This window comes from Brachyhypopomus gauderio, unplaced genomic scaffold, assembly GCF_052324685.1.
Source record: "Brachyhypopomus gauderio isolate BG-103 unplaced genomic scaffold, BGAUD_0.2 sc792, whole genome shotgun sequence".
Lineage (NCBI taxonomy): Eukaryota > Metazoa > Chordata > Actinopteri > Gymnotiformes > Hypopomidae > Brachyhypopomus > Brachyhypopomus gauderio.
This window is the reverse complement of record NW_027507612.1, coordinates 1-25,025: the sequence shown is the minus strand read 5'-3', so window position 1 is coordinate 25,025 and position 25,025 is coordinate 1. Positions and strand designations below refer to the sequence as shown.

The 25,025-nt window shown below is 49.3% G+C and overlaps 2 protein-coding genes and 1 long non-coding RNA gene across 3 annotated transcripts; 1 reads left to right on the top strand and 2 right to left on the bottom strand.

Moving 5' to 3' along the window:
- Positions 1-440: 440 nt before the first annotated feature.
- rps19 (ribosomal protein S19) lies at positions 441-3,964 on the bottom strand. Its single transcript, XM_076996665.1, has 6 exons — positions 3,942-3,964; positions 3,057-3,133; positions 2,855-2,955; positions 1,599-1,782; positions 1,239-1,293; positions 441-494 (listed from the first exon to the last, which is right to left on the bottom strand). The coding sequence occupies exons 2-6, from the start codon at positions 3,131-3,133 to the stop codon at positions 468-470; spliced, it is 444 nt and encodes a 147-aa protein (XP_076852780.1). The 5' UTR covers positions 3,942-3,964; the 3' UTR covers positions 441-467.
- A 9,765-nt stretch (positions 3,965-13,729) lies between these two features.
- LOC143508114 (uncharacterized) lies at positions 13,730-15,135 on the top strand. The gene is made up of 2 exons (XM_076996666.1): positions 13,730-14,055; positions 14,331-15,135. Exons 1-2 carry the CDS (start codon positions 13,730-13,732, stop codon positions 15,133-15,135), a joined length of 1,131 nt encoding a protein of 376 aa, XP_076852781.1.
- A 1,781-nt stretch (positions 15,136-16,916) lies between these two features.
- Positions 16,917-21,824, bottom strand: LOC143508113 (uncharacterized). Its single transcript, XR_013129186.1, has 2 exons — positions 21,316-21,824; positions 16,917-18,465 (listed from the first exon to the last, which is right to left on the bottom strand). It is a non-coding gene; the product is annotated as an uncharacterized LOC143508113 (long non-coding RNA).
- Positions 21,825-25,025: the final 3,201 nt, after the last annotated feature.

The following is a 25,025-nucleotide window of genomic DNA, read 5'->3' as shown; positions in this document are numbered from 1 at the left end:
TGAATCACATGCACTGACCTTAAAGCAAGTTCCGAGATCTATTTATTAATCAATAAAGAACAGTTCCTTCCAGTAAAGTGAACTGTCTCACTTAGATTAGTTCAGACGCACGGCATTACGAAAAGGCAAAAGTGGCTGCCTTACTCAGCATGCAAGGCAATGAGGTGTATACACCATTAGTAATACAACCTTTCTGCCTGCAAATGCCACCTTTGAATCAGCCAGCGTAACAGCTAAGAACACCTCTAAGGACTTAAGAGCCAGCCTGATTGATTTAGATGAAGGTGGAAAATTATTCTTCATAAAAGCTACACTACATTTGACATTTTTAAAAGGTGAGATCTAAAATCAGTTAACATTAAAAATGAATCAAGCCCAACTTATTCCCTACAGTCAAATGAGCAGACAGCATTCTAATCACAAACCACAAGAGTCGCGCGTGACTTTCACAAAGTTTATTATACATTTCAGGACTTCTTGCTTGCGACCGCCACCTGTAAGGAAGAGAGAAGAGCCAGACGTTACAGCCCATCACAACGCAGCCGGGGGGGAGAGACGCCTGGAGCCAGGCTGGGCGGGCACGCCCGCGCGCGCGCGCACACACACACACACACAGCTAATTTACTCCACAACTGTGACAATTTCGGCAATTTGCAACAGAGGGGCTTCGCGCTAGAGCGGTGCACGCTGGCGGTGCTCATCATGTGTAGCGGAGCGGACAGTCATGCAGCCGCGTGCGACTCCCCGGGCTTAGTTTGCCTGCCGAAAGCATCGCAGCTGCAGCCGTGGTGGAGGGAGGAGGAGGGAGGAGGGGTTCCTCACGGCTCCACGCCCAAACCTTCAGGGAGGAGCCGTTCGCCTCCCTCCCACAGTTATGGCCGACTGCAGCAATGCGCATCATTACCGATGTGGCTCTGGACAGAACCAGTACATTGGTTGGATGAGAGAAGGGGAGGGGCCAGCGAGGCAAGAGGGGAGAGAGAAGGGGAGGGGCCAGCGAGGCAAGAGGGGAGAGAGAAGGGGAGGGGCCAGCGAGGCAAGAGGGGAGAGAGAAGGGGAGGGGCCAGCGAGGCAAGAGGGGAGAGAGAAGGGGAGGGGCCAGCGAGGCAAGAGGGGAGAGAGAAGGGGAGGGGCCAGCGAGGCAAGAGGGGAGAGAGAAGGGGAGGGGCCAGCGAGGCAAGAGGGGAGAGAGAAGGGGAGGGGCCAGCGAGGCAAGAGAAGGGAGTGGTAGTGCTCACCTGGCCAGCAATTCTATCCAGGTCCCTGGTGCCCTGTGGAGTCAGTCTGCGGCCGCTGTGAAGAGAACAGTGTTAGTAACGGCCGACACACGCAGGAAGAGAAACGACACCCGTGTGTAAACGCACCACAGCACGGGGGGCAATAAGCAGGAACATAAACAACAAATGCAGGTCGGAAACTGCAGACAATATCAAAGAGAACAAAGACCAACACACATCTACAATCAAACAAGAGGTTCCATGAGCCCCACAAGATGCTCAACCAGTCACGTGGTCAGATGGAGCGCAGCAGTGGGTCCTAGCCAGAAGGTGTTTGGCAAAGCCGCGCACAGGCCACGGTGGCGTGGGGCGCTCACTCACCCGTTGGGGTCCTTCTCCACCATCTTGAGGGCCTCCAGGGCTTGGAGAACCTTGCGCGCCACGTTCTTGGAGGCCACGCTGAAGTGTGAGGGACACACGCCGTTCCTCTTGCGCCCGCCGTAGATCTTGGTCATGGAGCCCACGCCCACTCCACCGCGCAGATACAGGTGACGCACCGTGGAGGCTGGGGAAGGGTCAGGGAGGTCAGCACCGCGGAGGAGACGCAGATCCTCAGTTTACAATTCTTGGTAGCTAATAGAACTGACTAGGTTGAAAAGGACTAAATCTTGGAGCTCGAGCACTGATCCATGTTCATTCATAATGTAACTGCACCATTAAACAGAGCAACATCCAAGAGCTCTGATGCAGAAGTTGGAAGGGCAAAGGTCATCAAGCACTCCAAGTACATTTAAGATGCGTCAACCGACAACGAGAGCTTGCCTACATGATTCAACGCCAAACTACACAACTGAAGACCACTGCAAAACCTTTAATGGTCATAAAAATAATTTTTAAAAGTAAACAGGCCACCTAAAAGCTGTAATGAACATGACCACTACCTGTTAAAGCTCAAACAAGACATTGTTTACAAGAAACTCCCGAGAGGAAAACTGAGATTAACCAATCAAATCATGGTTTGGCTGAACTGTTCATTTTGGCCACACAAACGGCAGATGGCAAGTCAGAGCATCCGTCTTAATGAGCAACCTTAAGGACAAAACCAGAAAGGCTTCGCCATTCAAAACTGGTAAAGGTGACGCTCATAATTCACAAATTCTATGGAACCTGTAAATGACAGTGAGGCGGTGACTGAGCCAGGTCCCCCCCCCCCCCCCCCCCCCCCCCCCCCAAGGCCCATTACAGGATCTGCTCCCGTGTCCTGTGTTTGGCTGACTAATAGTGTGAGCTAATCCTCCCAGTCTGTAGTGAAACACATCACGAGTTCTGCCAGCTGACAGTCCATAACAGTGACAAGATGAGACCAGAGTAGCAATTACTGTGATTAACAGCACTTAGTACGTTAATAGTGCTAGGAGGGGGAAAAATTGTAGCAATTTGTCGTGCTGAGCAAATGCAGTTTATTAGAAATGTGCAACAGTAGTGTCAGGTCAAACAATGCAGGCAATTCTGTGGCGTACAAAAGCATTTTTTTGGCAATGCGAATTTGGTGATTGGTACTATTTGATGACACATTGTAATGTTACTCTGTACTGAAGTAACAGGGTGACGGAGCTGTGGGGACGGGGGACACTCACCAGCGCGGATGTAGAACCAGTTGTCATCGCAGGGCGCCAGTTCCTTGTACTTAGCCAACTTAACAATGTCCACCCAGTCTGGCACCTTCAGCTTCCCTGACCTTTAACAAGAAGCAGGGGGTTATGGAGAGTTCATCACCATCACAGCGGTCCTGTGGAACGCCCTCACTGGTGCTACTGGGACCAGAGCGGCCAGACTCACTTCTTCAGGAAGGCCGCCAGCGCGCGGACGAACTCCTGCTGGTTGACGTCTTTTACCGTTACACCGCCGCCAGGCATCTGCAACACGGACACAATGTGGCATGAAATAAAGACCAACACATATGAAACACCATAATGCTGCATCGCACACCAATACTCACTCGCCCTCACACACACACACACACACCCCAGTACTCACTCGCCCTCACACACACACCCCAGTACTCACTCGCCCTCACACACACACACCCCAGTACTCACTCGCCCTCACACACACACACCCCAGTACTCACTCACTCGCCCTCACACACACACCCCAGTACTCACTCACTCGCCCTCACACACACACCCCAGTACTCACTCACTCGCCCTCACACACACACCCCAGTACTCACTCACTCGCCCTCACACACACCCCAGTACTCACTCACTCGCCCTCACACACACACCCCAGTACTCACTCACTCGCCCTCACACACACACTACAGCCATGCAGCTTCACGCTAACTAGCTAGCAATGTACGAATCCAGCACATGCGAGAATACACGAACTCCGACCAAACACCACACTACACGTCTGTTACAACGGAAGCCGCTCTCCCGCACGTGCCGGTAACCGACCCGGTAACGCCAGCAACGGCACGCGGGGCTTCAGGCGGGCGCGCGGCCTGTGGACGCGGCTGCACGGGCGCAGCCATTACCGGACGCGGCTCAACACCGCGCTATCTAACATATCTCCTCGAATTAAAGCCCTTATAGCCCACCTTTCCAGTCTGTGAGGAGCAGGAAGCGTTACGGTGAAGTAAGTAAGTAACTGGGGTGTTTTTGTAACGCACCAGACACGTAAAACACGCGTTATAAAGCAGAGAGACGGAGGCAGCGTTACCTTGCTCGTGTACAGCAAAAGGAAGAGGCTATGGCGGGGTTTCCTATGGCTGTTAACAGGGGCAAATCACGTTCGTTGTCGCGAGAGTTGCTGCACATTGTGCGCACTTGACGGAAGAAGCGTACGCATCTGCGCAGATAGCTCAGAGTAGCCGTTGTCAAACTTGGTGCGTTAGTAGCAGGATCCGTTAGTATTAGTATAATTCATAATTTTCCCCCTTTTAAGCTAAACCTTACGATTTTAAAATAACAGTACTCTAAAATGAATTTTACTACAATAAAAATGGTTCCTACACAGAGGAATTAAATTTGATAGCTTGTAATATGCAAGTTGATTTTCCTTGTTACTTGTGTGTTTTCGTACACTGAGATGTTTCTATTCTATTTTATTCTATTCCCTCCCTCAGTGTGTTAAACGTTTAAACACAGAAGGCCAGCTGAAAAAAATACTCAAATCTTGATACTCTTGTAGATCACTGACATCAAAAGTCATGAAAATGCATAATATATATGATATATAGTTTGATGGTGCAGACACACTTAGTTTGTCCATATATCATGCATAACTTTCTTTAGTGTACAATGTGGGAATCTTGGCTGAACACATTAGTTACTTTGTAGGATGTTTGCTTTTCTCCATTACATTTTTCAATTTAAATGTAACTTTTATCATTTTTTCCAATTATATTTTCAGCTGCATAACCCACCCATCTCAAACACGACCGGCTGGATACAGTAGGGTGATAAAAATGTTGGATTGAATTTTTGTTTCAGCATTTTTATTTACTTGTCATCCATTCACTTTGCATTCTCATGCAAATTCACTTGCACATCCCATTTCACTTACATGCCATGACTGAGATGTACAAACTCACAGCTGCCATCAGTGTGTTACTCAGAAGTAGCAACTTCATTGAACTTCTATTTGATAAATGAGCTGGAGAATGTGAAGGGAACTGTAGGCTCCCAGGGGTTTGGTTAACCTGATTTGTTTGCATTACAAATGTCACTTTGATATTTTGGGCTTTATGTATATATATATATAACACATAAAGCCAATATAATGTTGGCTTTATGTGAAAATTCAGTGAAAATAAATTACTAACTGAAAAATGTTGTTTGCATGATTATTCAAAAACCTATTCATGGTGGAAGCTCCAAGTTCATGCAAATGAAAATATTGGACTAACGAGGACACAATTGGACTAAAGAGGACACAATTGGACTAACGAGGACACAATTGGACTAAAGAGGACACAATTGGTCTAACGAGGACACAATTGGTCTAACGAGGACACAATTGGACTAACGAGGACACAATTGGACTAAAGAGGACACAATTGGTCTAACGAGGACACAATTGGACTAACGAGGACACAATTGGACTAACGAGGACACAGTTGTCTTATAATTAAAATCTCTTCACTAGATGTTCTACGTGTAAATTTATTACCATAGTCACTAAATAATTAGCACATAAGTCTCCACCTTGCTCTACATTCTAGGAAGTCTCCCGTGAATCTATATTCTTGGAACATTCTGGTCTCTATACTCTGAATATTCTCTCTTTCCTTCTCTCTCTCTCTCTCTCTCTCTCTCTCTCTCTCTCTCTCTCATGCACACAGATTTGTCTTTCAAATTATACATAAGAACTATGTATAAGAATTATACATAAGAACACACATGCATGCACCCCCCCCTCTCTCTCTATATATATATATATATATATATATATATATACACACACACACACACACACACACACACACACACACACACACACACACACACACACACACACACACACACACACACACACACGTGTACACATGAAATATTAAAAAGCTATAGGATTAAAGAGGATAGGGAAGTGGGAGAGCTCCTTCTACAGGGAACATGTGAGAAGTGTTCTTCACTGGAGGATAATGCGGGGGGAAGAGTTTGACCAGACGGCTCTCTGTTTTGGTCTCTGCTGGGTCGAGTGCTGCTAGAAGAGAGAGAGAGAACGGGCTCTCATCCTAGAGGAGTGAAGGTCAGCCAACCGGACATCTCACTGTAGATACACCTGACGGGCCAGATACAGACTCAAACCAGACAGAGATGGAGGAGGTGATGATGGGTTTTCTTATATCGGCATAGAACTGGACCAGAACTATCAGACATTTGCTCAAATGTGTTGAGCTGTTGCGGGAAATAAAGGCACCGTTGGGCCCTCTTAACAACTGCAGTGCTGTGTGTGTGTGTGTGTGTGTGTGTGTGTGTGTGTCCCTTCTGAGATGCTTCTTCATAACTGCACTGCTGAGTCTGACCTGTCTGGGATTCGTCTTCATAATGGCAGTGTCGTGTGTGTCTCGTCTGAGATGCATCTTCATAACTGTAGTGCTTGGTATGTCCCATTTGAGATCCTGCTGAATGGTGTTTTTGGGAATTCGTAAGACTTTGCTCTGCTAACCGTGGACCCATGAATTTCCAGTGATGCTAGAGGGTTTTGACTTTCTTCTCAACAGTTATCTCCATGGTGTGTTATATGTTCAATTCCAGGCTGTTATTTCTACACTATAACATCAGTTTCCTAACTTCTTCCCACTATGTGGACTTGTTTCAGACAAAGCAGGTGGCAGACGTCTCATTCATAACATTAATAAGTTTAACAGACTCACTGCTGTAGTAGTCACTGGTGTAGAGAGAAGGTCAAAGGTGACAGCACACAGCCCTGTGGGGAGATACACCTGAGGTGGAGAGGCCCCCAGAAACTGGTCATCCACCCTGTCATACCGTTTCATGTTAGGAAATTGTGGATCCAGTTGCCAAATTGATGGCATCATCCACAAATCTGTAAGCTCTCTATTATGAACACTGCACATGGTTCCAGAGGTTGGCGGGTGGCAGTCAGCTGGCCTCTATGTGTGAATCCTTAAAAAGGTCACTTATTCTGGACTAAAGAGCCCTTCATTTAATTGTGATTGGTCAGATTGTGAAACTGAAGGAAAACAGGGAAGCGGAAATCAAAGATGGAGTTATATACATGCACATCTGTGAGGAAAAAGAAGCAGCCATATTGTACCACCCAGGCAATGTCGAGACAATCCTGCCTCTCAAGACCTGGGTTAGGATGAGGTTAGGCCAAGAAGGGCAAAGCCAGTGACAGGCAAAACATCATTTTAAAGGAGATATGGAGCTCATTGGCTGAGACTGGAGTGAAGGTGCACCAGTCAGTGATAACAAGAGCCTTGTATCCAGCAGCTCTGTAGGAGAGGGCAACTTGAAAGAAGCCATTACTGAAGAAGATCCACATCAAAGCACGTCTGCTTCAGTCTGCTACAGAATCTAAAGCCTGGGGAGAAACTTCGCCTTTCAGCAAGACAACGAACACGAGCACAATGGCAAAGCAACACAGTGGTTGGACAACAAAAAGGTGAATGATCTACAATGGAGTCAGACCGTCATCCAATCTGAAACCTGTAGCGCTATACAAAAAGCATAGTCCACACGCACCATCAAACCTGCGCAGAGTAGCCAGAGTGAAAGAGAATCACTCCCGAACAGCTTGCAAACGCACCCCAACCCACTGAGAGCCGCAAACAAGTGGCTCTAGCAGAAACTGAGTGAATGCTAGCAGCGTTTGCCAGTTCTTAAATGCAATCTTTTAAAGACGGCAAACGCCGCACTTTGACCTTGAGAAGAGCAAAGTGAGCATTTTAACAGCATTCTGATTTTTAACAAAAATACCAGACTACTGTGTGTCACTAGTAAACCGATTTTTGCCTCAATTTGTATGTCATTTGTAAACCAGTCAAATGTAATGACATTTAAGGCAGCTGAATGTTTCTGTAAGGCAGTGCATAATGAATATGGAGACATCAGTAAAAACTGCACTGCCAAAGGTCTTGGGATAGCACTGTTTAAATTGATTATAAAGTAGCGTTATCTCAGAGAATGCCCTTGGGAACGCCCATACCTTGTGAGATGTGAGGAGTTATCTTGTGCATGAGGTTGACCACTGGCCAGGACATTCATGGTGATGTGAATTATGAGTTCAGACTTTTTAGAACATGTAAGGTTATATATTTATAGATGTGTGATTGTAGTTCAATTTTAGAATAAATACATGATTCCAGATCATAAGTGTATCTGCTTTGAAAAGCACCAGGCACAAGAAGGCGGACTCGTCCTTCAAATCCACATTACCTTTAAGAAGCCGTCCTTGGGCACGTGTGTTCAGGAGAAATCAGTGCTGGGATTGAAGGTTCATGAGAAGCTCCAGGTCTGTGTGAAGAGGGTCTAGCAGGCCTGAGCAATACAAGGATCGGCCCTGTGGTTTAAAGACCATGCATAGTACAATCATTTTTTTGATTTTTATTTAAAAATAATCTTCCTTTTATGAAATGTCAGCTGTGTCGCGTTTATTATCGCAACATCATGTTCTGACTCCAAATCGTAGAACGTAAAATGTTTAGTTTTATTGACCAAAACTAGGATTATTGTTCCAACTATTAGTGAATAAATGAAGCAAAGACCGATTGTTTCCGCTTGTAGAGGAAACATTTCAGATGAAATAGAAATGCAAACGGAAGTGCTGGGGACCAAATCAGAAATGTCAGAATGTACAGGGAGCCAATCCCCAGTGTCGTCCCATCATAAATTATGCTGATGTAAAATATGTTAATTGTGTTATGTTTACTATGTCAATTTGTTTTGGAAGCTTTGAACTTAAAACAATTTAATAGAGTGGACGCATGCAATATTGTCATATCACTTAATGTATGTTATAGCCAAGTTTAGTTCCAAAAACCTTTTCAGTTATTCCAGAGCTGAGAGGTTTTGCAAATATTCTGCATTAAATATTTCATTGTTGGATCTTATTTTCTTTATTGGTGTTAATTAGAAATGAAAATAGCACCTGATACAAAACATTAATCATAAAACACTCAGTACTGTGAATATATTGAGTCAGGACTATGCAAAACACGCAGTATACAAATTAGAAAACAACAACAGTTAAACTGTGACATTTAAATAAATGAAGTTACATACAGCACATGGAATAATGACAAGAACTGTGTGAAGTAATTAAGATACCTTCATTTCAAATGGCTGGAACAATAGAAATTATGAGCGTCTTCTCATTTCGAACAGCATTTCCACCTCATTAAGCTCTTTTGAAGACTCTGTGAATTTAATAAATGTTTTGTTTCTGCCACAATGTAACAATAGCTGGAACAGTGAGCCAGTCTAAATGAGCTATAGCACAAAACCATAATCTCCCTTTTTCCTCTGAGCATTCTGCCTCACCGTCTCCAGACTCCTCTCTCATTCTGGCTCCCAGCCACTCCTGAGTTTATATAAAAGACTGTTGTTGGGGGACACGTGTGGGTAGGAGACAATATCAATGTGAACATTTGAACATGTGCCACGAACAAAAACCAATTATTTCACAAATGCGCTATGCAGCACTTTCAAATGTGGAGGCGTTTTAAGTCAGAACTGGTCATTTCGTCAAGCTTCTGTCTGCATGCTGAGGTGTACAGGGACAGGTCTGTGGTCTACAGGGAGAGGTCTGTAGTGTACAGGAACAGGTGTGTGGTCTACAGGGAGAGGTCTGCAGTGTACAGGAACAGGTGTGTGGTCTACAGGGAGAGGTCTGCAGTGTACAGGAACAGGTGTGTGGTCTACAGGAACAGGTCTGTGGTCTACAGAAACAAGTGTGTGGTCTACAGGAACAGGTGCGCAGGAACAGGTGGGTGGTCTACAGGAACAGGTGTGTGGTCTACAGTGTACAGTGTGGCAAAGCAGTGTCTGCAGGGTGGAGAGAAGGTTCTGGTCCACCAGTGGCTCACACCTGTGTGTTGATAATGGAAGCAAACGTATATGCAGATATTTCTCTCAGTACATTACTGGATCCTGAGGAAAAGATTCCTAAAACTCATCATCCCCTATCCTCCAAATTCCAGCCCATTTGACCCCTGACCTAGGGTAGTTCCAGAAGGCCCTTTCCCAATGGACCTGTTAGAAGTCTGTCATTATTTCAAAACATGGAGGAGTTTGCCTAACAGTTAATGAAAATCAATAGTCTAATATCGCCTAGTCAATACTGATACCTTTGACACAATCTCTGTGAACCACTGTCTGATTTCACAGCAGCAACTTTGAGGGAATTATCATCTTGAAATATGCGAACATTAGGATGGACTAGATCAGGGGTGCTCATTACGTCGATGAGCACGTCGGTCGATCGCGAAGGACATTAAAAAGTAGTGGATGAATGACAGGATATCGTCCATCTGCTCTGATGGTTGTATATATACACCGCCCCGGTAACAATTTACGTTCGCCACCCACCCCTCGTCAACAAATTACACTCGGGGCGAGGTAGATCTTTCTGACTTGGTCATCTTATAAGTAGCTCGCAACCTGAAAATTTGTGCACACCTGGACTAGATTAACACACTGGCTGGGTCTGACTCTCTGCTCCTTGGCCATTTTATGAGCACATGGAACGATCATCTGACCTAATGACTCTCGTGAGAGATCATCTATATCAGGTTATGCATTCGTTATGCATATGCAGCACACACTGGCAACAGGCATCATGGGATTGTTCCTCATTGCACGTTTATTTACTTTGATTATGTGGTAGTAACTGAGCTGATGTGTGTGATTAAGAAGTGTGAACGAGTTAAACGTGCAGTTCTCGTCTCCTCTCGGTGTGTCGTGCTGGATGTGCGTTTCACCCTCACACCACATGCTGAGCCAGAAATGGTCGTACGTGAAGCTCGGAGTCCAAACCAGGCGGAACGATGTGTTAAGATTCAGGAACTCAGAGACGTGTGAAGCTTTGACCATGAACCAAGGTGAGGTTTCAGTCTCACAGGTCATTAGGGTATGACTCACCATGACTTCAGAGGATGAAGGATGATGTATAAGAGATGGACGGGCAGAGCTAACGAATTCTTGCTGAAACGTGATTGGTGCCACTGGACAGACAGCAGACGAAAAACATCATGGGACAATAGAGAAGGAAGATCTTTGTTTTGGGGGGGTTATTGTAGTTAATGAACTTCTGCTGATCACAGCTGACAGTGATAAAAGTGCTGCAGTGACATGGATGAAGCAGGAGCAGGTCTTCAGGAGCAGGTTTTGAGGAGGAGGTCTTGAGGAGCAGGTTTTGAGGAGTCAGTCTTGAGGAGCAGGTCTTCAGGTCCTCTGGAGCAGGGTTGCCTCTGGCCTCTCTGGACCCTCCTCAGATGCCTTGTGTTGATCTGACAGCTCACTTGGCAAAGTGTGAAATATCAGACCTGCTCATCAGTGGCTTAATATGACTAACACAACTAATATCACCCTAACATGACGAATATTGCCCTAACATGACTAATATCGCCATAACCTGACTAATATCGCCCTAATATGACTCCCCAGTGTAAGGGCCTTTAGAACTGTGATTTAGTTCCATCAACGTTATGGATCTGCCCCCCATCCCACACACACACACACACACACACACACACACACACACACACACACACACACACACACACACACACACACACACACACACACACACACACACACACACACACACACACCATGTGCACATGTCCAGTGCTCGCTCACCGTGGCGACGCTGCCCTTTGTACCGGTCTAATGGGAAGTCCTGGCGTACTCTCATATTGACGTATTGACGTGTTTACGCAGGTGTTAGTGGGGAGTGACAGGAGGTGGATGAAGACGGTCTATGAAAGTGAGTTTATTCAGCCATCAGCCACGGACTGACAGACACGTTTAAACCCAGGAAAGATAAACTCCACAGCACTAGAATAAATCCACCTTTGCCACCACATCAGGTAATTTCTTTAACTCCATCACACTCCTCTGTCTTCAACATACACTTAGTTGCCTTTATTGGACCTGCTCTATTGTACCGCATGATTATGTTAGTTGAGATAAATGCACTCCACTTGGTTATTATAAGCGATAATCCTTATGAAACGGGGTGTTTCTGCTTGTCATGCGTCCTTTAGTATTAAAGGGGAGAAATGCAGCGATAGTCGTTCAGTTTTCGATCTGCTGCCCATTTTGTTGCTCCCACAAAAAGCACTTATTGACACACGTTACTATATTTAAGCCTCCTAGACGGCACATTGATTTTCTTCCAGTTTTCTGAACTCTCATCTAATCTCTTATTGTGTAGCGACTAAGCTGTAATTATGTGTGATTGCAATGTTCGTTTGAGGAGAGGAAGCTGGTCTTAAAGGCTGCCCGTCGTGTTCTGGTCTCCATTGATGTTCCTTGTAAAGTCTTAGAAGCACTCGAGCTTAATCACACCCTACATCTAACTCCGAGTTTGCCATTGATGTTACCAAGGTAACTTCCAATCACTATGGGCAAAGCCGTATCTGACCAGCCGTAGCAGTGTTCCGTGATGCCAGCCGTCAGTCTCATTCTGTGTTCAGTCTTCTCTGGCTAATGCTATTTACAGGTGGGAAAACCTTCCGGAGATTTTCCATCTGACAGATCAGATCACAGCTTTGAAAATATCAGTATGCATCAAATTCAATTAAAGATGTTATAATACCATCAAAAGCTTCACGCCACGAGCAGGAATGTTTGTCTTAGCTCCTGAACACTGGAGGAGAGTTCCAGAGATTTTCAGATATGGAAGTCTGACAGTTATTTTTAAAACCACACAGAAAACCAGCTGTTCAGCGGGGCCAATGCATATTTTACTGGGGTTTTCAATTAGTTTCAGTTTATTATGTCATATTTCATGATTTGTAGTAATGCTATTTCAATGGCATGCTATACCTGATCATGCAAACCATTTGTTTCATATTTTGAACTCCAAATGAAAGATTTATTATCAAAGATTCCCATTACTTATGAAGCTGCCATATATTTTATGGTGAGCTGTAATCTGCACATTTATGACACCCTCTGCTGTACGCTGACCACTGACCACACACCGCGATCCTAATTTAAAAATACCTCCCATAGTCCAGCAAACCATGGCGTGAATCTGTTGGTCTTTATTGGTCTCTGAGCAATAATTAAAATTATAATTATATAATAGAATAAGAGGAATTGATTAGCTGGAGTAATTAATTGTGTGGAGACTGAAGAGCTGCACTAGGGACAGAACAAAAGCACGAGGACTTGTGTGACCACCAGGACTTGTGCGGTCACTAATGAGTTATTCCAGCTAATTGATTTAGTTTGAGGGGAAACAAGAGGGGGGGGGGGGGGGGGGGCAGCCCTCAATTGCCCCGCCCACTCCGAAGAGCAGAGAAGTGGATTGAGAGATGGTGCCATCACTGCTCATTACAACAAAATGCTCTCAGGCTTTCCAAAACCAGTTACCATCATTAGCCTGCTGGAAAGGTCGGACTCATTACGAGAAGCTGGCAGGTGGCATATTGAAGGGCTATGCTGTGTTTTTTTGTTTTTTTACTTTTTGCTATTCTGTACTTTCTCCTGCAAGCCCGTTGAGTGAGCGTGAGTTCACCTCTGTGGAATCTGTGTGGGGGTTTTGGGACTGGCCCTTTGTGAGTAAGAGCATTCGTGATTGCGTCCATCACCCCCCCCCCCCCTCCCCCCCCTGTTTGTATCCGGCTGTGACGGACAGCAGAAACAAGGCTGACCTTTAATCGGTGTGGCAGGAAGACACCCTGGACGGCTCCCTCCGCTTCCTGTGTCAGACCCCCAGCGAGCCGACCTCCCACACCACCACGCCTCTCCTGCCTCTCCTCGTCCCTAAACACCTCACCGCCCCCGACTCTCTCTCACGCAGGCACCATGCAGCCCACATGGTTCTTCTCCCTGGCCCAGAGCGTGGTGTCCGCCGCCGTGATCGGCGTCAGCATCAGGCTGTGCGGGACTTGCGGGACGGCTGTGGAAACCGGCGGAGTGTCGGGGTGTCTGATGCGCTGCCTGGGCTGGGCCGGGGCGATCGGGGCGGCCGTGGCCATACCCGTGGACGTGATCCTGAACCTGAGGAGCCCGCAGTGCCTGTACGTGTGCATCACGCTGGTGTGCTGCCCCCTGCTGGTGAGGCAGTTCACAGTGGGGCTACAGCTGCTGCTCACCATCGACGCTCACCTGAAGTGGCGTCTGGGACGCAGGTGAGGCACCAGCTAGGCTCTCTTCACCTTAGACGCGGGGCACGATGGACACAATTAACGGACTAGGGCAGCCATTTTGAACCAGATGTTTTTCTGGGTTTGTAAGTCGTGTATTTTGAGTGAGATAGACTTCCTTTACTTGTTAACTGCATTAACATCAGGCACCGAACTGAACAATCAGAAAATGTGGTTATTTGATAAACGATTCCTAATGAATGCTCAGTACTGTTTGGTCCAGGATAACGTGATCCATCTTGTGTTCGTGGTTCCTCCAGATACGTGCACCTGGTTACCCGTCGGCAGGCCCTGTGTCTGGTCCTCCTCGTCTGGGTCTTCTCTGTGGTCACGGCCTTCTCCCAGTTCATCGTGTCTGACTCTGCGAACGCTTGGGGCTCGGTGGGGCTTGGGTTGGACGGCTGGCCTAACTCCTCCTCGCCCCAGCCTCCCATAAAGACCCCGCACGCCCAGGATCGCTCCGTCATCGGCAGATACCTGCCCTACGCCGGGTTCCTCTCCAAGTTCCTGGTGGAGGACCTGCGTAACTTCACCTACGAGGAGATCCACGGCGACCACTGGGCCGTGTGCGCCCCAGACGCCGTCCTCAGCTCGCTCTTCCTCGTGGGGGTCTACGCCGTCGCCGTGTTCCTCGTCCCGCTGCTCGTCCTGCTGGCCGTCTTCCTGGACCTAGCACGCACGAGGCCGCGGCGGGCGGCCCACGACCCGGCCGAGCCGCGGAAGACAAGGCCAGCCCGCTCCCGCCGTCTGGCCCTGTCCGTCTCGCTCCTGGTCCTCCTGTGCCTGCCCCTCCACGCCACCCACGCCCTGCGTCTCCTCGCCCCCGCCAGCCGGAGCCCCGTCTGGGCCACCTCCGTGGCCACCTTCCTCTTCCAGGCCTACGCCCTGGTCCCGCCGCTCCTGTTCAGCCCGGCACACGCTGCGGTCGGTGAAGGAGCCTGCCTGCCCGGGACCCCCCCATCCCAAGAGACGACCACCTCCTCAAAACTGAAGCCATTGGGGCCCCTGAAGGAGTTCTGTCCAACTCGTCCTACACCGAACGGCAAAATACCTGTAGACGTGTAAAGCAATGGCAGTGAGATTTCACTCAGCCTTGTCACAACAGCACTGTTTGTAATTGTTCACCGTGCCACCGTATGAAAATGACAGGCTCATTCTTTCTCAGCTATTCAGAATAATTGCAATTTTCCAGTCAGTTAGCTGAAATAGCCAAATTATTATTCCCTTGACAACCACCTCCAGTATTAATAACGGCATTGTCCTAATCTCACGCTAAAGCGAGATTTACAGGCTACATGCACCGTAGACTGATGAGCGCTGATCCGGCTATGTTTAATTAAACCTACTATAACAATAATATCTAGCCGGAGAGGCCTCAATATTGTATCCAACACAATTAACCTCTCAGTTGTGCAGGCTTCATCGTGATTTGATTAAACAAGTATTTCCTAAGCACAGCGTGAATAAAACGCATAGTTCCCCTAATTGCTTTCTTCTATTTGCCTGCTGGCGTGAGAGTTAGCGAAGCAACGGCCATCTGATGTTCAAATCGCACGCGAGCGTCTGTTCGTTTAGCCCTGCTCGCTCTCTCTCGCGCTTTCATGTGTGAGATCTCTAGCCCAGACACCCTTTGGTCCACACGTTTCACATCTCCCGGCCACGAAAGGTGTTCCCTTTTCGTCTGTAGCGTCGTCTCAGCTGTTCACGTTTCTCTCTCTTTGAAAGTCTTTCTTCTTCGGTGAAGTGGTTGGCCACGCTAGGCCTAGCGGTGTGTCTACGCTCGATTGGGGCCTTTGGCTGTGATTGGCTGGATGTTGCTGTTTGGTCCGACGCAGAGCGTTTCCCTCACGACCGAGCTGCTGTGCACGAGGTTCGCTCCGGAGCGCGCGGCCCCGCGGCCCCAGACGTCTGCCCAGGACATCGCTGCCTGAGGCTCAGGTCACCGTAGCCTCAGAACTGCCATCTGCTCAGGTTGAGCTGCTTCAGGCTCGAATTGCCTCAAAATGAACAGAAAAATACCACAGGCTTATACAAGCGTCCCGAAGCCGAGGTGACCCAGCCGTGCGGGACTCTCCACGTGCAGAGTGGTCAGGTTGCTGATGTTTTTGTGTCTATTTTTGCAGCACTCTCCGTGCCCAAGAGCGGGGCTCCGTCTGGCCGCTCGTGCGGTACGAGGCACTTATGGTGCCGGTTACATGGAACTTTCCGGCACACGTGTCTCGGGCGGTTGATGGATGCGCTGGAGGCCGGGTTCAGACACGTGGCGGCCGCCCACGTTCAGCGCGTGACGATCACTCTCGTCGACAGGCCTTCTGCCGCGCTCTCCAGCGTCGCCGGAGGACAAACGCATCGATCAGCGGCAACGCGGAGGCCTACGCCAGCTTTTACATTCCAAACTTGCAGGGCAATAAATATTCCCACCATCTTTACGACAAAATCGCATATTGATTGCATGGAAACAACGGGTGGTGTTATGGTGCAGTTTCTACACACAGAGAGAGAGAGAGAGAGAGAGGGGGGAGAGATGGAGAGACAGAGAGGGGGAGAGAGGGAGAGAACTGGGTGGTTCTCTTTGTTCTCCCCATCATCTTTATGATTCATCAAGTGCTTCTATATTCATTCTTTCATCTAGTGTTCATTTTATCTCTCAGTACTGCAGCCTCACCTGATTTAAATGCCCCGCCCCCTCCCATCCTCCGTTTTATTGCCACCTGTAAACGCATCGATCACTCGCAAGACCTCCACCTCTACCTCGTCCTCTCACTCCCTCCCTCCCTCCCTCTCTCTCCCTCTCTCTTTCACTCACCAGTTTATAAGGACTTTCTCTAAAGCAGTAAGACAAGCCATTGACAGAAGGTTCTTCAAGTGTTTTATTTATCGTGCTCAGTATCTTTCCTCTATAAAGAAACACAGTTAGCTCTATCAACAGCAACGTGGAGACTACAAAAAAATCAACGCGGGTGAAAGACGGTGAGGAAGAGACAGAGGCACACAGACAATGACGGAAAGAGCAGAGAAGACAGGAGAGAATGAAAGAGGAGAAAAGATGAGAGAATGAAAGGCAAGAGAAGAGAGGATGCTGACTGCTCCCAGCATTCCAACAAACCCATGGGATGTGTACACTTTAGAACATTTACAATAATAATAATAATAACAATAATAATAATAATAATAATAACAACAACAATCATAATAGTCCAAATAATTCATAAAAAAACAAGGTATCTTTTAAAGACAAATGAAATATATATATATAGATATATTTTTTTTACTCATTTTATCTATTTTTTTAAAGATCACTCAACAGTATTTTGTTCATTTTTGTACTTCTAGGCTAATATTTTGTGTTAGTATAATAGCAATAATTGTTGGTAATGCACTCAAAAGTAAATCATTTGTGTTCAATTCTTAAAAGATTCATTTAATTTACTTGACTGTTTTTATACAAATAATGACTTAAGAGATATGTTTCATTGTGTGTGTGTGTGTGTGTGTGTGTGTGTGTGTGTGCCTGATCATGTGTGTGCGTGTGTTTGGCATCCGGTGATATTCTGCCCTTGCATTCAGCAAGTGCTGTGACTGTCCGTGTTGTTGTGTAGTCCCTAGTCCTAGTCTCTGTGACTAGAATTAAGCTTCCTCTGAAGATCTCCGCGTTACCTGCGGCTGCAGCGTGAGGACACGCCGTAACTGGCTAATGTGAACGTGTGGGGGGCGGATGTGGGGAAGGACACGGTCACAGCCGAGAGCCTGAGACTGCGGCAGTGCGTGAGAGGGTCCCACACTAGCACTCGTGCCCAGGAGGGCCACCCAGTTGATAAGAGTGTGTGTGTGAGTGGGTGGATTCAGGAAAGTGCGTGTGTGAGTGTGTGTGTGAGTGTGTGTATTCAGAAGTGTGTGTGTGCGTGTGTGAGTGTGTGCAGAAGGGGGTTTTTATCAGCTGATAATGGAATATTCGTTCCAGTAGGTGGTGAAAGCCAGTTGTAAATACTTTATCAAGAGAGGCATGTGGCTCCACGCGGTGGTCTGGGCCTGGTGAGGGCTGTCCTGCCTCCTCTCTACCTTCATCAGAGAGAGAGAGAGAGAACGTCTGCTGGAATGCTCTCTCTCTCTCTCCCTCTTTCTCTCCCTTCTGTCTCTTTTTTGCCACCCTCATATGGCCCTCTGCTTGTTTTGTCAAAAGGGCTGGGTGTGGTGGAGCTGTGCGCATGTGAACGCTGCGGGAGTGTGTGTGTGTGTGTGTGTGTGTGTGTGTGTGTGTGTGTCGGTGGCTGTGGCGTCTGCTCTGTTACAGTAGATACTCCTTCTTGCCCTGGCTGGTGTCGGTTCCGTTGAGGAAGGCTTCCTGTACCTCACCGTGCTCGTCCAGCCCGCTGGCCTCATGCGTCAGATACGACCCTGGAGAAAGGTGGAGAGAGAGAGAGAGCATTGCAGAGAGCGAGGGAGAGAAGGAGAGAGAGAAGCAGTGTGTTAGGATGTTAGTGTTTCACAGAGAGTAGGAGAGAGAAAGGGGGAGATCATAGAGCAAGAAGGAGAGAAGGAGAGAACAGAGAGAGTTACAGAGAGAGTGTAACAGAGAGAGAGATAGAGAGAGGGAGAGAATGTTATAGAACAAGAGAGAGTTACAGAGGCAGAGAAGAGAGATTAACATATATAATCTGTTGCTGGTTCAATTCATTGTTTAATCAGATTTTTCTCGTGGTAGCTTTTAACATCAACTTGCCCAAAGTTTTTTTAAGAAAATATGAATATTTATGCTATAGGTCCACAAATGTACTAGTTTTTGGAAACTTTTCTCCAACGTAAGGGATTTTCTTCATTGCCAAAGGGCTTCTCTGCTAAATTTGCGAGTGCTTATTTTCAGTTATCACTTTTAAGATTTTTCTTCATGAGAAATTCTACCTGGAAACTCCTGGACCACCTGCACACCTGTATTACCGCTGAAGACACACATACTGAGACTTTAAAAGACACACATACTGAGACTTTAAACACAGCCACACAAAACTCTAATGAAATTGCTCCTGGCTGAATTCTACAGAAAGCCCCTTGGCTCTCTCTAGTCAGTAGAAACGAAGTAGTCAGCCTTTCTAGCAGTTTTAGTGTGGAAGGACACGAGATGCGTACGTAATGACGCTGTTCGTTCTGCAGGCTGTTTCAGGCAGCGCATGACGGTCGTGTCTTTCCTGCGCCATACAAGTTCAGCTTTTGAAAACTCTTAAAAGACTCCCGTGTACTTTGTGCGAGTTCAATCATGCTTTTCCCTGCTGCCACCTTCTACGTACTTCCAACGTTTTTCACTTCCTCCTTGAAGTGACAATGCCAGCTACGCAGAAACGAAAAATAATCGATAAAGTAATTATTTGCTTATTTGATTTTTAATCGTCGATGTTATCGATGCCATCGATAAATCAGCACAACTCCCAACCCAGCATAGGAATTCATCCTCGTGAAAAGGCTCCTTTTTCCTTTCCTCATTTTCCACCAGCTAAAAGTGTAAAATTAATGGTCAACTAGGCACGTCCGCAGTCGCCCACTAATCAGGGAACCCTGGACGCTCTTCAGCGGACGGGGAGGCAAACACAGGTGGAGACAGGTGGAGACAGTCGGAGACAGACAGAGACAGGTGCACCAGAGATAAGGGAAGTGGAATCGCTGATGATGTGATAAAGCTGACCGCGGTGCTGCCGGCCAGGTGCCACGTCCAGCGCGGCCGTCGCGAGCTCTTTCATGTCTGATTCATGAGCCGTCACTCGGAATGTCCGTCCAGGTTCAAGGCGAGAAAGTCCCGGGGCTTCTGGGCCGTCTCTGCTGTCGGCGTCCACATCGTTTGACAGCTGACCCTGACGTTCCTCCTCTTCCAGCCCAATCGGATCCACACGAAGACCGATGCTTTTCTTTGCGTGCCGCTTGACAAACTTGGAGCCATTAGCAGGGGGAAAGGGAAATGGGGCCTGGGTTTGGAGGAGAGGGGCAGACACGGACAATGGTAAGTCCTAATTAATCACAAATTAATTGGATGTATAATCACCACTAACATTGTTCGGTGCGCAGAAAGCAGGCCGGCCGGGCCACGTAACCTTTTCACTCGCGCCATTATGAGCCGGCGGTTTTACCCCCCGACGCTTTGAGCTCCAGTCCCCGAGCCCGAATGGAGGCTTAATTAAAAAAGCAATCTTGCGTGGGGACCGACCTTCTTTCTGGAGCATAAAGCAGCTGCCGATGAGGTCATTAAAAAAGGAGAAAGAAGACGGGAACGTGCGACCGGGGTCCAGGCTTTTCAACGGCCTCACGCCACAGATTCCGCCATTTCCATGCCGACTGATTAATCACCGACCTGTGAGCTCGTTGGCCAACCCAAGGGCACAACTATTTTTTTGATTCCTGCTGATGAACTGTACGCGTGATAGGCTGTCAGCTTGACTGACGAGTGGGCTGTCCAACACTGAAACATCGAGACAGGGTACGTCCCACGGCGCCTCCCACTCTGTGGGGGAACCGTTAGCAGGTGTTATCGTCCTTGGCACGGGGCCACCAGGGTGCCAGCAGCTCTTAAGGGAAGCGAAGTAAGGAAAGTAATGTATTTTGTACACGATCGAGGCTTGACACGGTCAATTAAAGGGGCTGTAAACCCATCAGGCCCCGTGTCTCTCCTCTTGTCTGTCCTCCTGTGTGTCTCCCATGTCTCCGGCGGCCATGGGGAATGTGGCAGAGGCAGAACTGGGAGACCTTGCCAAAGCTCCCTCAGGGGTCTCTCAGCGGCTCCCCACTCCGCTCCTCCCGAGCTGGGCTGGAAGTCTTCGTCTTCGTGGCCAAGTCTCCGTTTGATGGCCCTGCTCCCTCAGGTTCTCCTCGGGGTGCCTGGGCTCCTCCAGAGCGGCGCTGGACAGCCTGCACTCTGCTCTTCAGGAGGTCCCCGCTGGTTGTGTTCTCCGCCGCGCTCGATCGTACAACCGATCCTGCTCCTGCCTCAGGTGTTTGGGGTTTGCTCTGTTTTCCACTGAGGGAATGAAAGTTCACCTCTTCTGTGTTTTTACTGAAATATAATGATTGTTCAGAGCTCATCTGAGGCACAGCACAGATGCACAGGATATCAGAGGCAAGTAACTGAGACAGAAAACATGTATATAGTGTGTACGGAGAATTATGTATTTATCACAATAACTAAATCTCTGGTGTTACCAAGAGGGGGCGCTCTAGAGGGCAGGGGAGTCAGGGTTGGGGACAACAGGGGAGGGAACCACTCACCTTTCTGTCGAACCGAGCACCAGATGGTGATGATGAGCACGCAGATGACGGTGAAGACCAGCAGAGCCAAGACGCCCCCTATGACGGCATACGGTACTGCACTGTGTGCCTCCACCACCGCCCCCGGGTCTGCGACGCAAAAACACACGTCAGATTCAGTCAGATGTATTTATATAGGGGTCTATTTTACAACATATGCTGTCACAAAGCAGCTTTACAAGCGCATGGGTCCAGATCCTTAATGATCAAGCCAGGGGCGACAGTGGCGAGGAGAAACTCCCTAGGTGGATTAGGAAGAAACCTTGGGAGGACCGAGACTCAAAAGAATCCATCCTCCATTGGGCAGCCCAGTTAGTAGCAGTCCATATTTAAAGTGGTACACACACACACACACACACACACACACACACACACAGGTAAAGAGAGACAATGAGTGTGAAACATCATCTGTATGTATTCCACTACACTACGCATGGGTGTTATGTACCAGGAGCCCGAAAGACGCAGAGGATGACAGACAGCAGAGGAAGTGCCCCACCCCCCCCCACGCTGCTTTAACCCCACCCCATGCCCCCCCCCCCCCCCCCCACGCCTCCGTCCGAGCACACGCACACAGTGGGAACAAACACAGGGAGCAGGGACAGATAAACACGGCAGACGACAGCACGGAAAGACGCAAAGGCAGAAACCACGAAGAAAAGTTTGCAAGCATTCTTGCAGAAGTTCAAATGTATGCATCAGTAATGAGAGAGAGAGAGAGAGAGGGAAAGAGGGAAAGGGAGAGAGAGAGAGGGTGGGGAGAGGGGGGGGCTGTAGAACGGGCTGTCGAGGAAGATTTCATTAGAAGTCTGGCGAGTAATATTTCATACAGGATGAAAAATTAAGCAGCTTCTCTACCTCCTGGTCTCTGGTGTGAGGGGCTGGCAGGGGCCTCACAGTTAGTGACAGCATAAAGAGACTCAGTGCACCATCACGTCAACACACTCCTCTCTCTCAGCAGGTACGTACACACACACACACACACACGTGCTCTATCCCCCTCTCTCTCTCTTCCGCTCATTTTCTGACAAGGGAAACAATGGCTTCCTTCATCTCACTCTGTTCTCTGAAGCCAGAGAGCACACAGAAAAAGAGGCATGAAAACTGAGGGAGGAACGAGTAGAACGGAGAAAGAGAAGAGGTGAAGCAACCAGGCAGAGAGAGAGACAGATAGAGAGAGAGAGAGAGAGAGAGAGAGAGACAAACAGACGCAGAGCGAGCAAGAGAGAAAGGATGAGAATGAGAGCACAGGGAGAGCTGAATGAGAAATTACAAGAGTTAAGGGCCAGAGAGAGAAATGGTCTGTAATCAGAGCCATTATACAGCTGGGCCAAGTGTCACCTGCACCTGAGTGTGGGGAGTGAGTGTGGGGAGTGAGTGTGGGGAGTGTGGGGGGAGTGTGGGTGGAGTGTGGGGAGTGAGTGTGGGGAGTGTGGGTGGAGAGTGGGGAGTGAGTGTGGGGAGTGAGTGGGGGAAGTGTGGGGAGAGTGTGGGGAGAGCGTGAGGAGAGTGTGGGTGGAGTGTGGGAAGTGAGTGTGGGGAGAGTGTGGGTGGAGTGTGGGGAGTATGGGGAGTGAGTGTGGGGAGTGTGGGTGGAGTGTGGGTGGAGAGTGGGTGGAGTGTGGGGAGAGTGTGGGTGGAGTGTGGGGAGAGTGTGGGTGGAGTGTGGGGAGAGTGTGGGGAGTGTGGGGAGAGTGTGGGTGGAGTGTGGGGAGAGTGTGGGGAGTGTGGGGAGTGTGGGGAGAGTGTGGGTGGAGTGTGGGGAGAGTGTGGGTGGAGTGTGGGGAGTGTGAGTGGAGTGTGGGGAGAGTGTGGGGAGTGTGGGGAGTGAGTGGGGAGAGTGTGGGGAGAGTGTGGGTGGAGTGTGGGGAGAGTGTGGGTGGAGAGTGGGTGGAGTGTGGGGAGAGTGTGGGGAGAGTGTGGGTGGAGTGTGGGGAGAGTGTGGGTAGAGTGTGGGGAGAGTGTGGGTGGAGTGTGGGGAGAGCGTGAGGAGAGCGTGGGTGGAGTGTGGGGAGAGCGTGAGGAGTGTGGGTGGAGAGTGGGTGGAGTGTGGGGAGAGTGTGGGTGGAGTGTGGGTGGAGAGTGGGGAGAGTGTGGGTGGAGAGTGGGTGGAGTGTGGGGAGAGTGTGGGTGGAGTGTGGGGAGAGCGTGAGGAGAGTGTGGGTGGAGTGTGGGTGGAGTGTGGGGAGAGCGTGAGGAGAGTGTGGGTGGAGTGTGGGGAGAGTGTGGGTGGAGAGTGGGTAGAGTGTGGGGAGAGCGTGAGGAGAGTGTGGGTGGAGTGTGGGTGGAGTGTGGGGAGAGCGTGAGGAGAGTGTGGGAGGAGTGTGGGGAGAGTGTGGGTGGAGAGTGGGTGGAGTGTGGGGAGAGCGTGAGGAGAGTGTGGGTGGAGTGTGGGTGGAGTGTGGGGAGAGTGTGGGTGGAGTGTGGGGAGAGTGTGGGGAGAGTGTGGGTGGAGTGTGGGGAGAGTGTGGGGAGTGTGGGGAGTGAGTGTGGGGAGTGAGTGTGGGGAGTGTGGGGAGAGTGTGGGGAGTGTGTGGGTGGAGAGTGGGTGGAGTGTGGGGTGGAGAGTGGGGAGAGTGTGGGTGGAGAGTGGGTGGAGTGTGGGGAGAGTGTGGGTGGAGTGTGGGGAGAGCTGTGAGGAGAGTGTGGGTGGAGTGTGGGGAGAGCGTGAGGAGAGTGTGGGTGGAGTGTGGGTGGAGTGTGGGGAGAGTGTGGGTGGAGAGTGGGTAGAGTGTGGGGAGAGTGTGGGTGGAGTGTGGGGAGAGCGTGAGGAGAGTGTGGGTGGAGTGTGGGGAGAGCGTGAGGAGAGTGTGGGTGGAGTGTGGGGGAGAGTGTGGGTGGAGAGTGGGTGGAGTGTGGGGAGAGTGTGGGTGGAGTGTGGGGAGAGTGTGGGTGGAGAGTGGGGGAGAGTGTGGGTGGAGTGTGGGTAGAGTGTGGGGGAGAGCGTGAGGAGAGTGGGTGGAGTGTGGGGAGAGTGTGGGGAGAGTGTGGGAGAGCGTGAGGAGAGTGTGGGTGGAGTGTAGGGAGAGTGTGGGTGGAGAGTGGGTGGAGTGTGGGGAGAGCGTGAGGAGAGTGTGGGTGGAGTGTGGGGAGAGTGTGGGTGGAGAGTGGGTGGAGTGTGGGGTAGAGTGTGGGTGGAGAGTGGGTGGAGTGTGGGGAGAGTGTGGGTGGAGTGTGGGGAAAGTGGTGGGTGGAGAGTGGGGTGGAGTGTGGGGAGAGTGTGGGTGGAGAGTGGGTGGAGTGTGGGGAGAGTGTGGGGAGAGCATGAGGAGAGTGTGGGTGGAGTGTGGGGAGAGTGTGGGGAGAGCGTGAGGAGAGTGTGGGTGGAGTGTAGGGAGAGTGTGGGGTGGAGAGTGGGTGGAGTGTGGGGAGAGTGTGGGGAGAGCGTGAGGAGAGTGTGGGTGGAGTGTGGGGAGAGTGTGGGTGGAGAGTGGGTGGAGTGTTGGGAGAGTGTGGGTGGAGAGTGGGTGAGTGTGGGGAGAGTGTGGGGAGAGCGTAAGGAGAGTGTGGGTGGAGTGTGGGGAGAGTGTGGGAGAGTGTGGGTGGAGAGGTGGGTGGAGTGTGGGGAGAGTGTGGGGAGAGCATGAGGAGAGTGTGGGTGGAGTGTAGGGAGAGTGTGGGTGGAGAGTGGGTGAGTGTGGGGAGAGTGTGGGTGAGAGGTGGAGTGTGGG

Excerpts from the sequence above, each read along its gene's own strand:
- LOC143508114 (XM_076996666.1), top strand. The coding sequence starts at position 13,730 with ATGCAGCCCACATGGTTCTTCTCCCTGGCCCAGAGCGTGGTGTCCGCC. Across the intron at positions 14,056-14,330 it reads AAGTGGCGTCTGGGACGCAG|ATACGTGCACCTGGTTACCC; the intron begins GTGAGGCACCAG and ends TGGTTCCTCCAG.
- rps19 (XM_076996665.1), bottom strand. The coding sequence starts at position 3,133 with ATGCCTGGCGGCGGTGTAACGGTAAAAGACGTCAACCAGCAGGAGTTC. Across the intron at positions 1,783-2,854 it reads CTGGTTCTACATCCGCGCTG|CCTCCACGGTGCGTCACCTG; the intron begins GTGAGTGTCCCC and ends ACCCTTCCCCAG. Across the intron at positions 495-1,238 it reads TGGATAGAATTGCTGGCCAG|GTGGCGGTCGCAAGCAAGAA; the intron begins GTGAGCACTACC and ends TCTTCCTTACAG.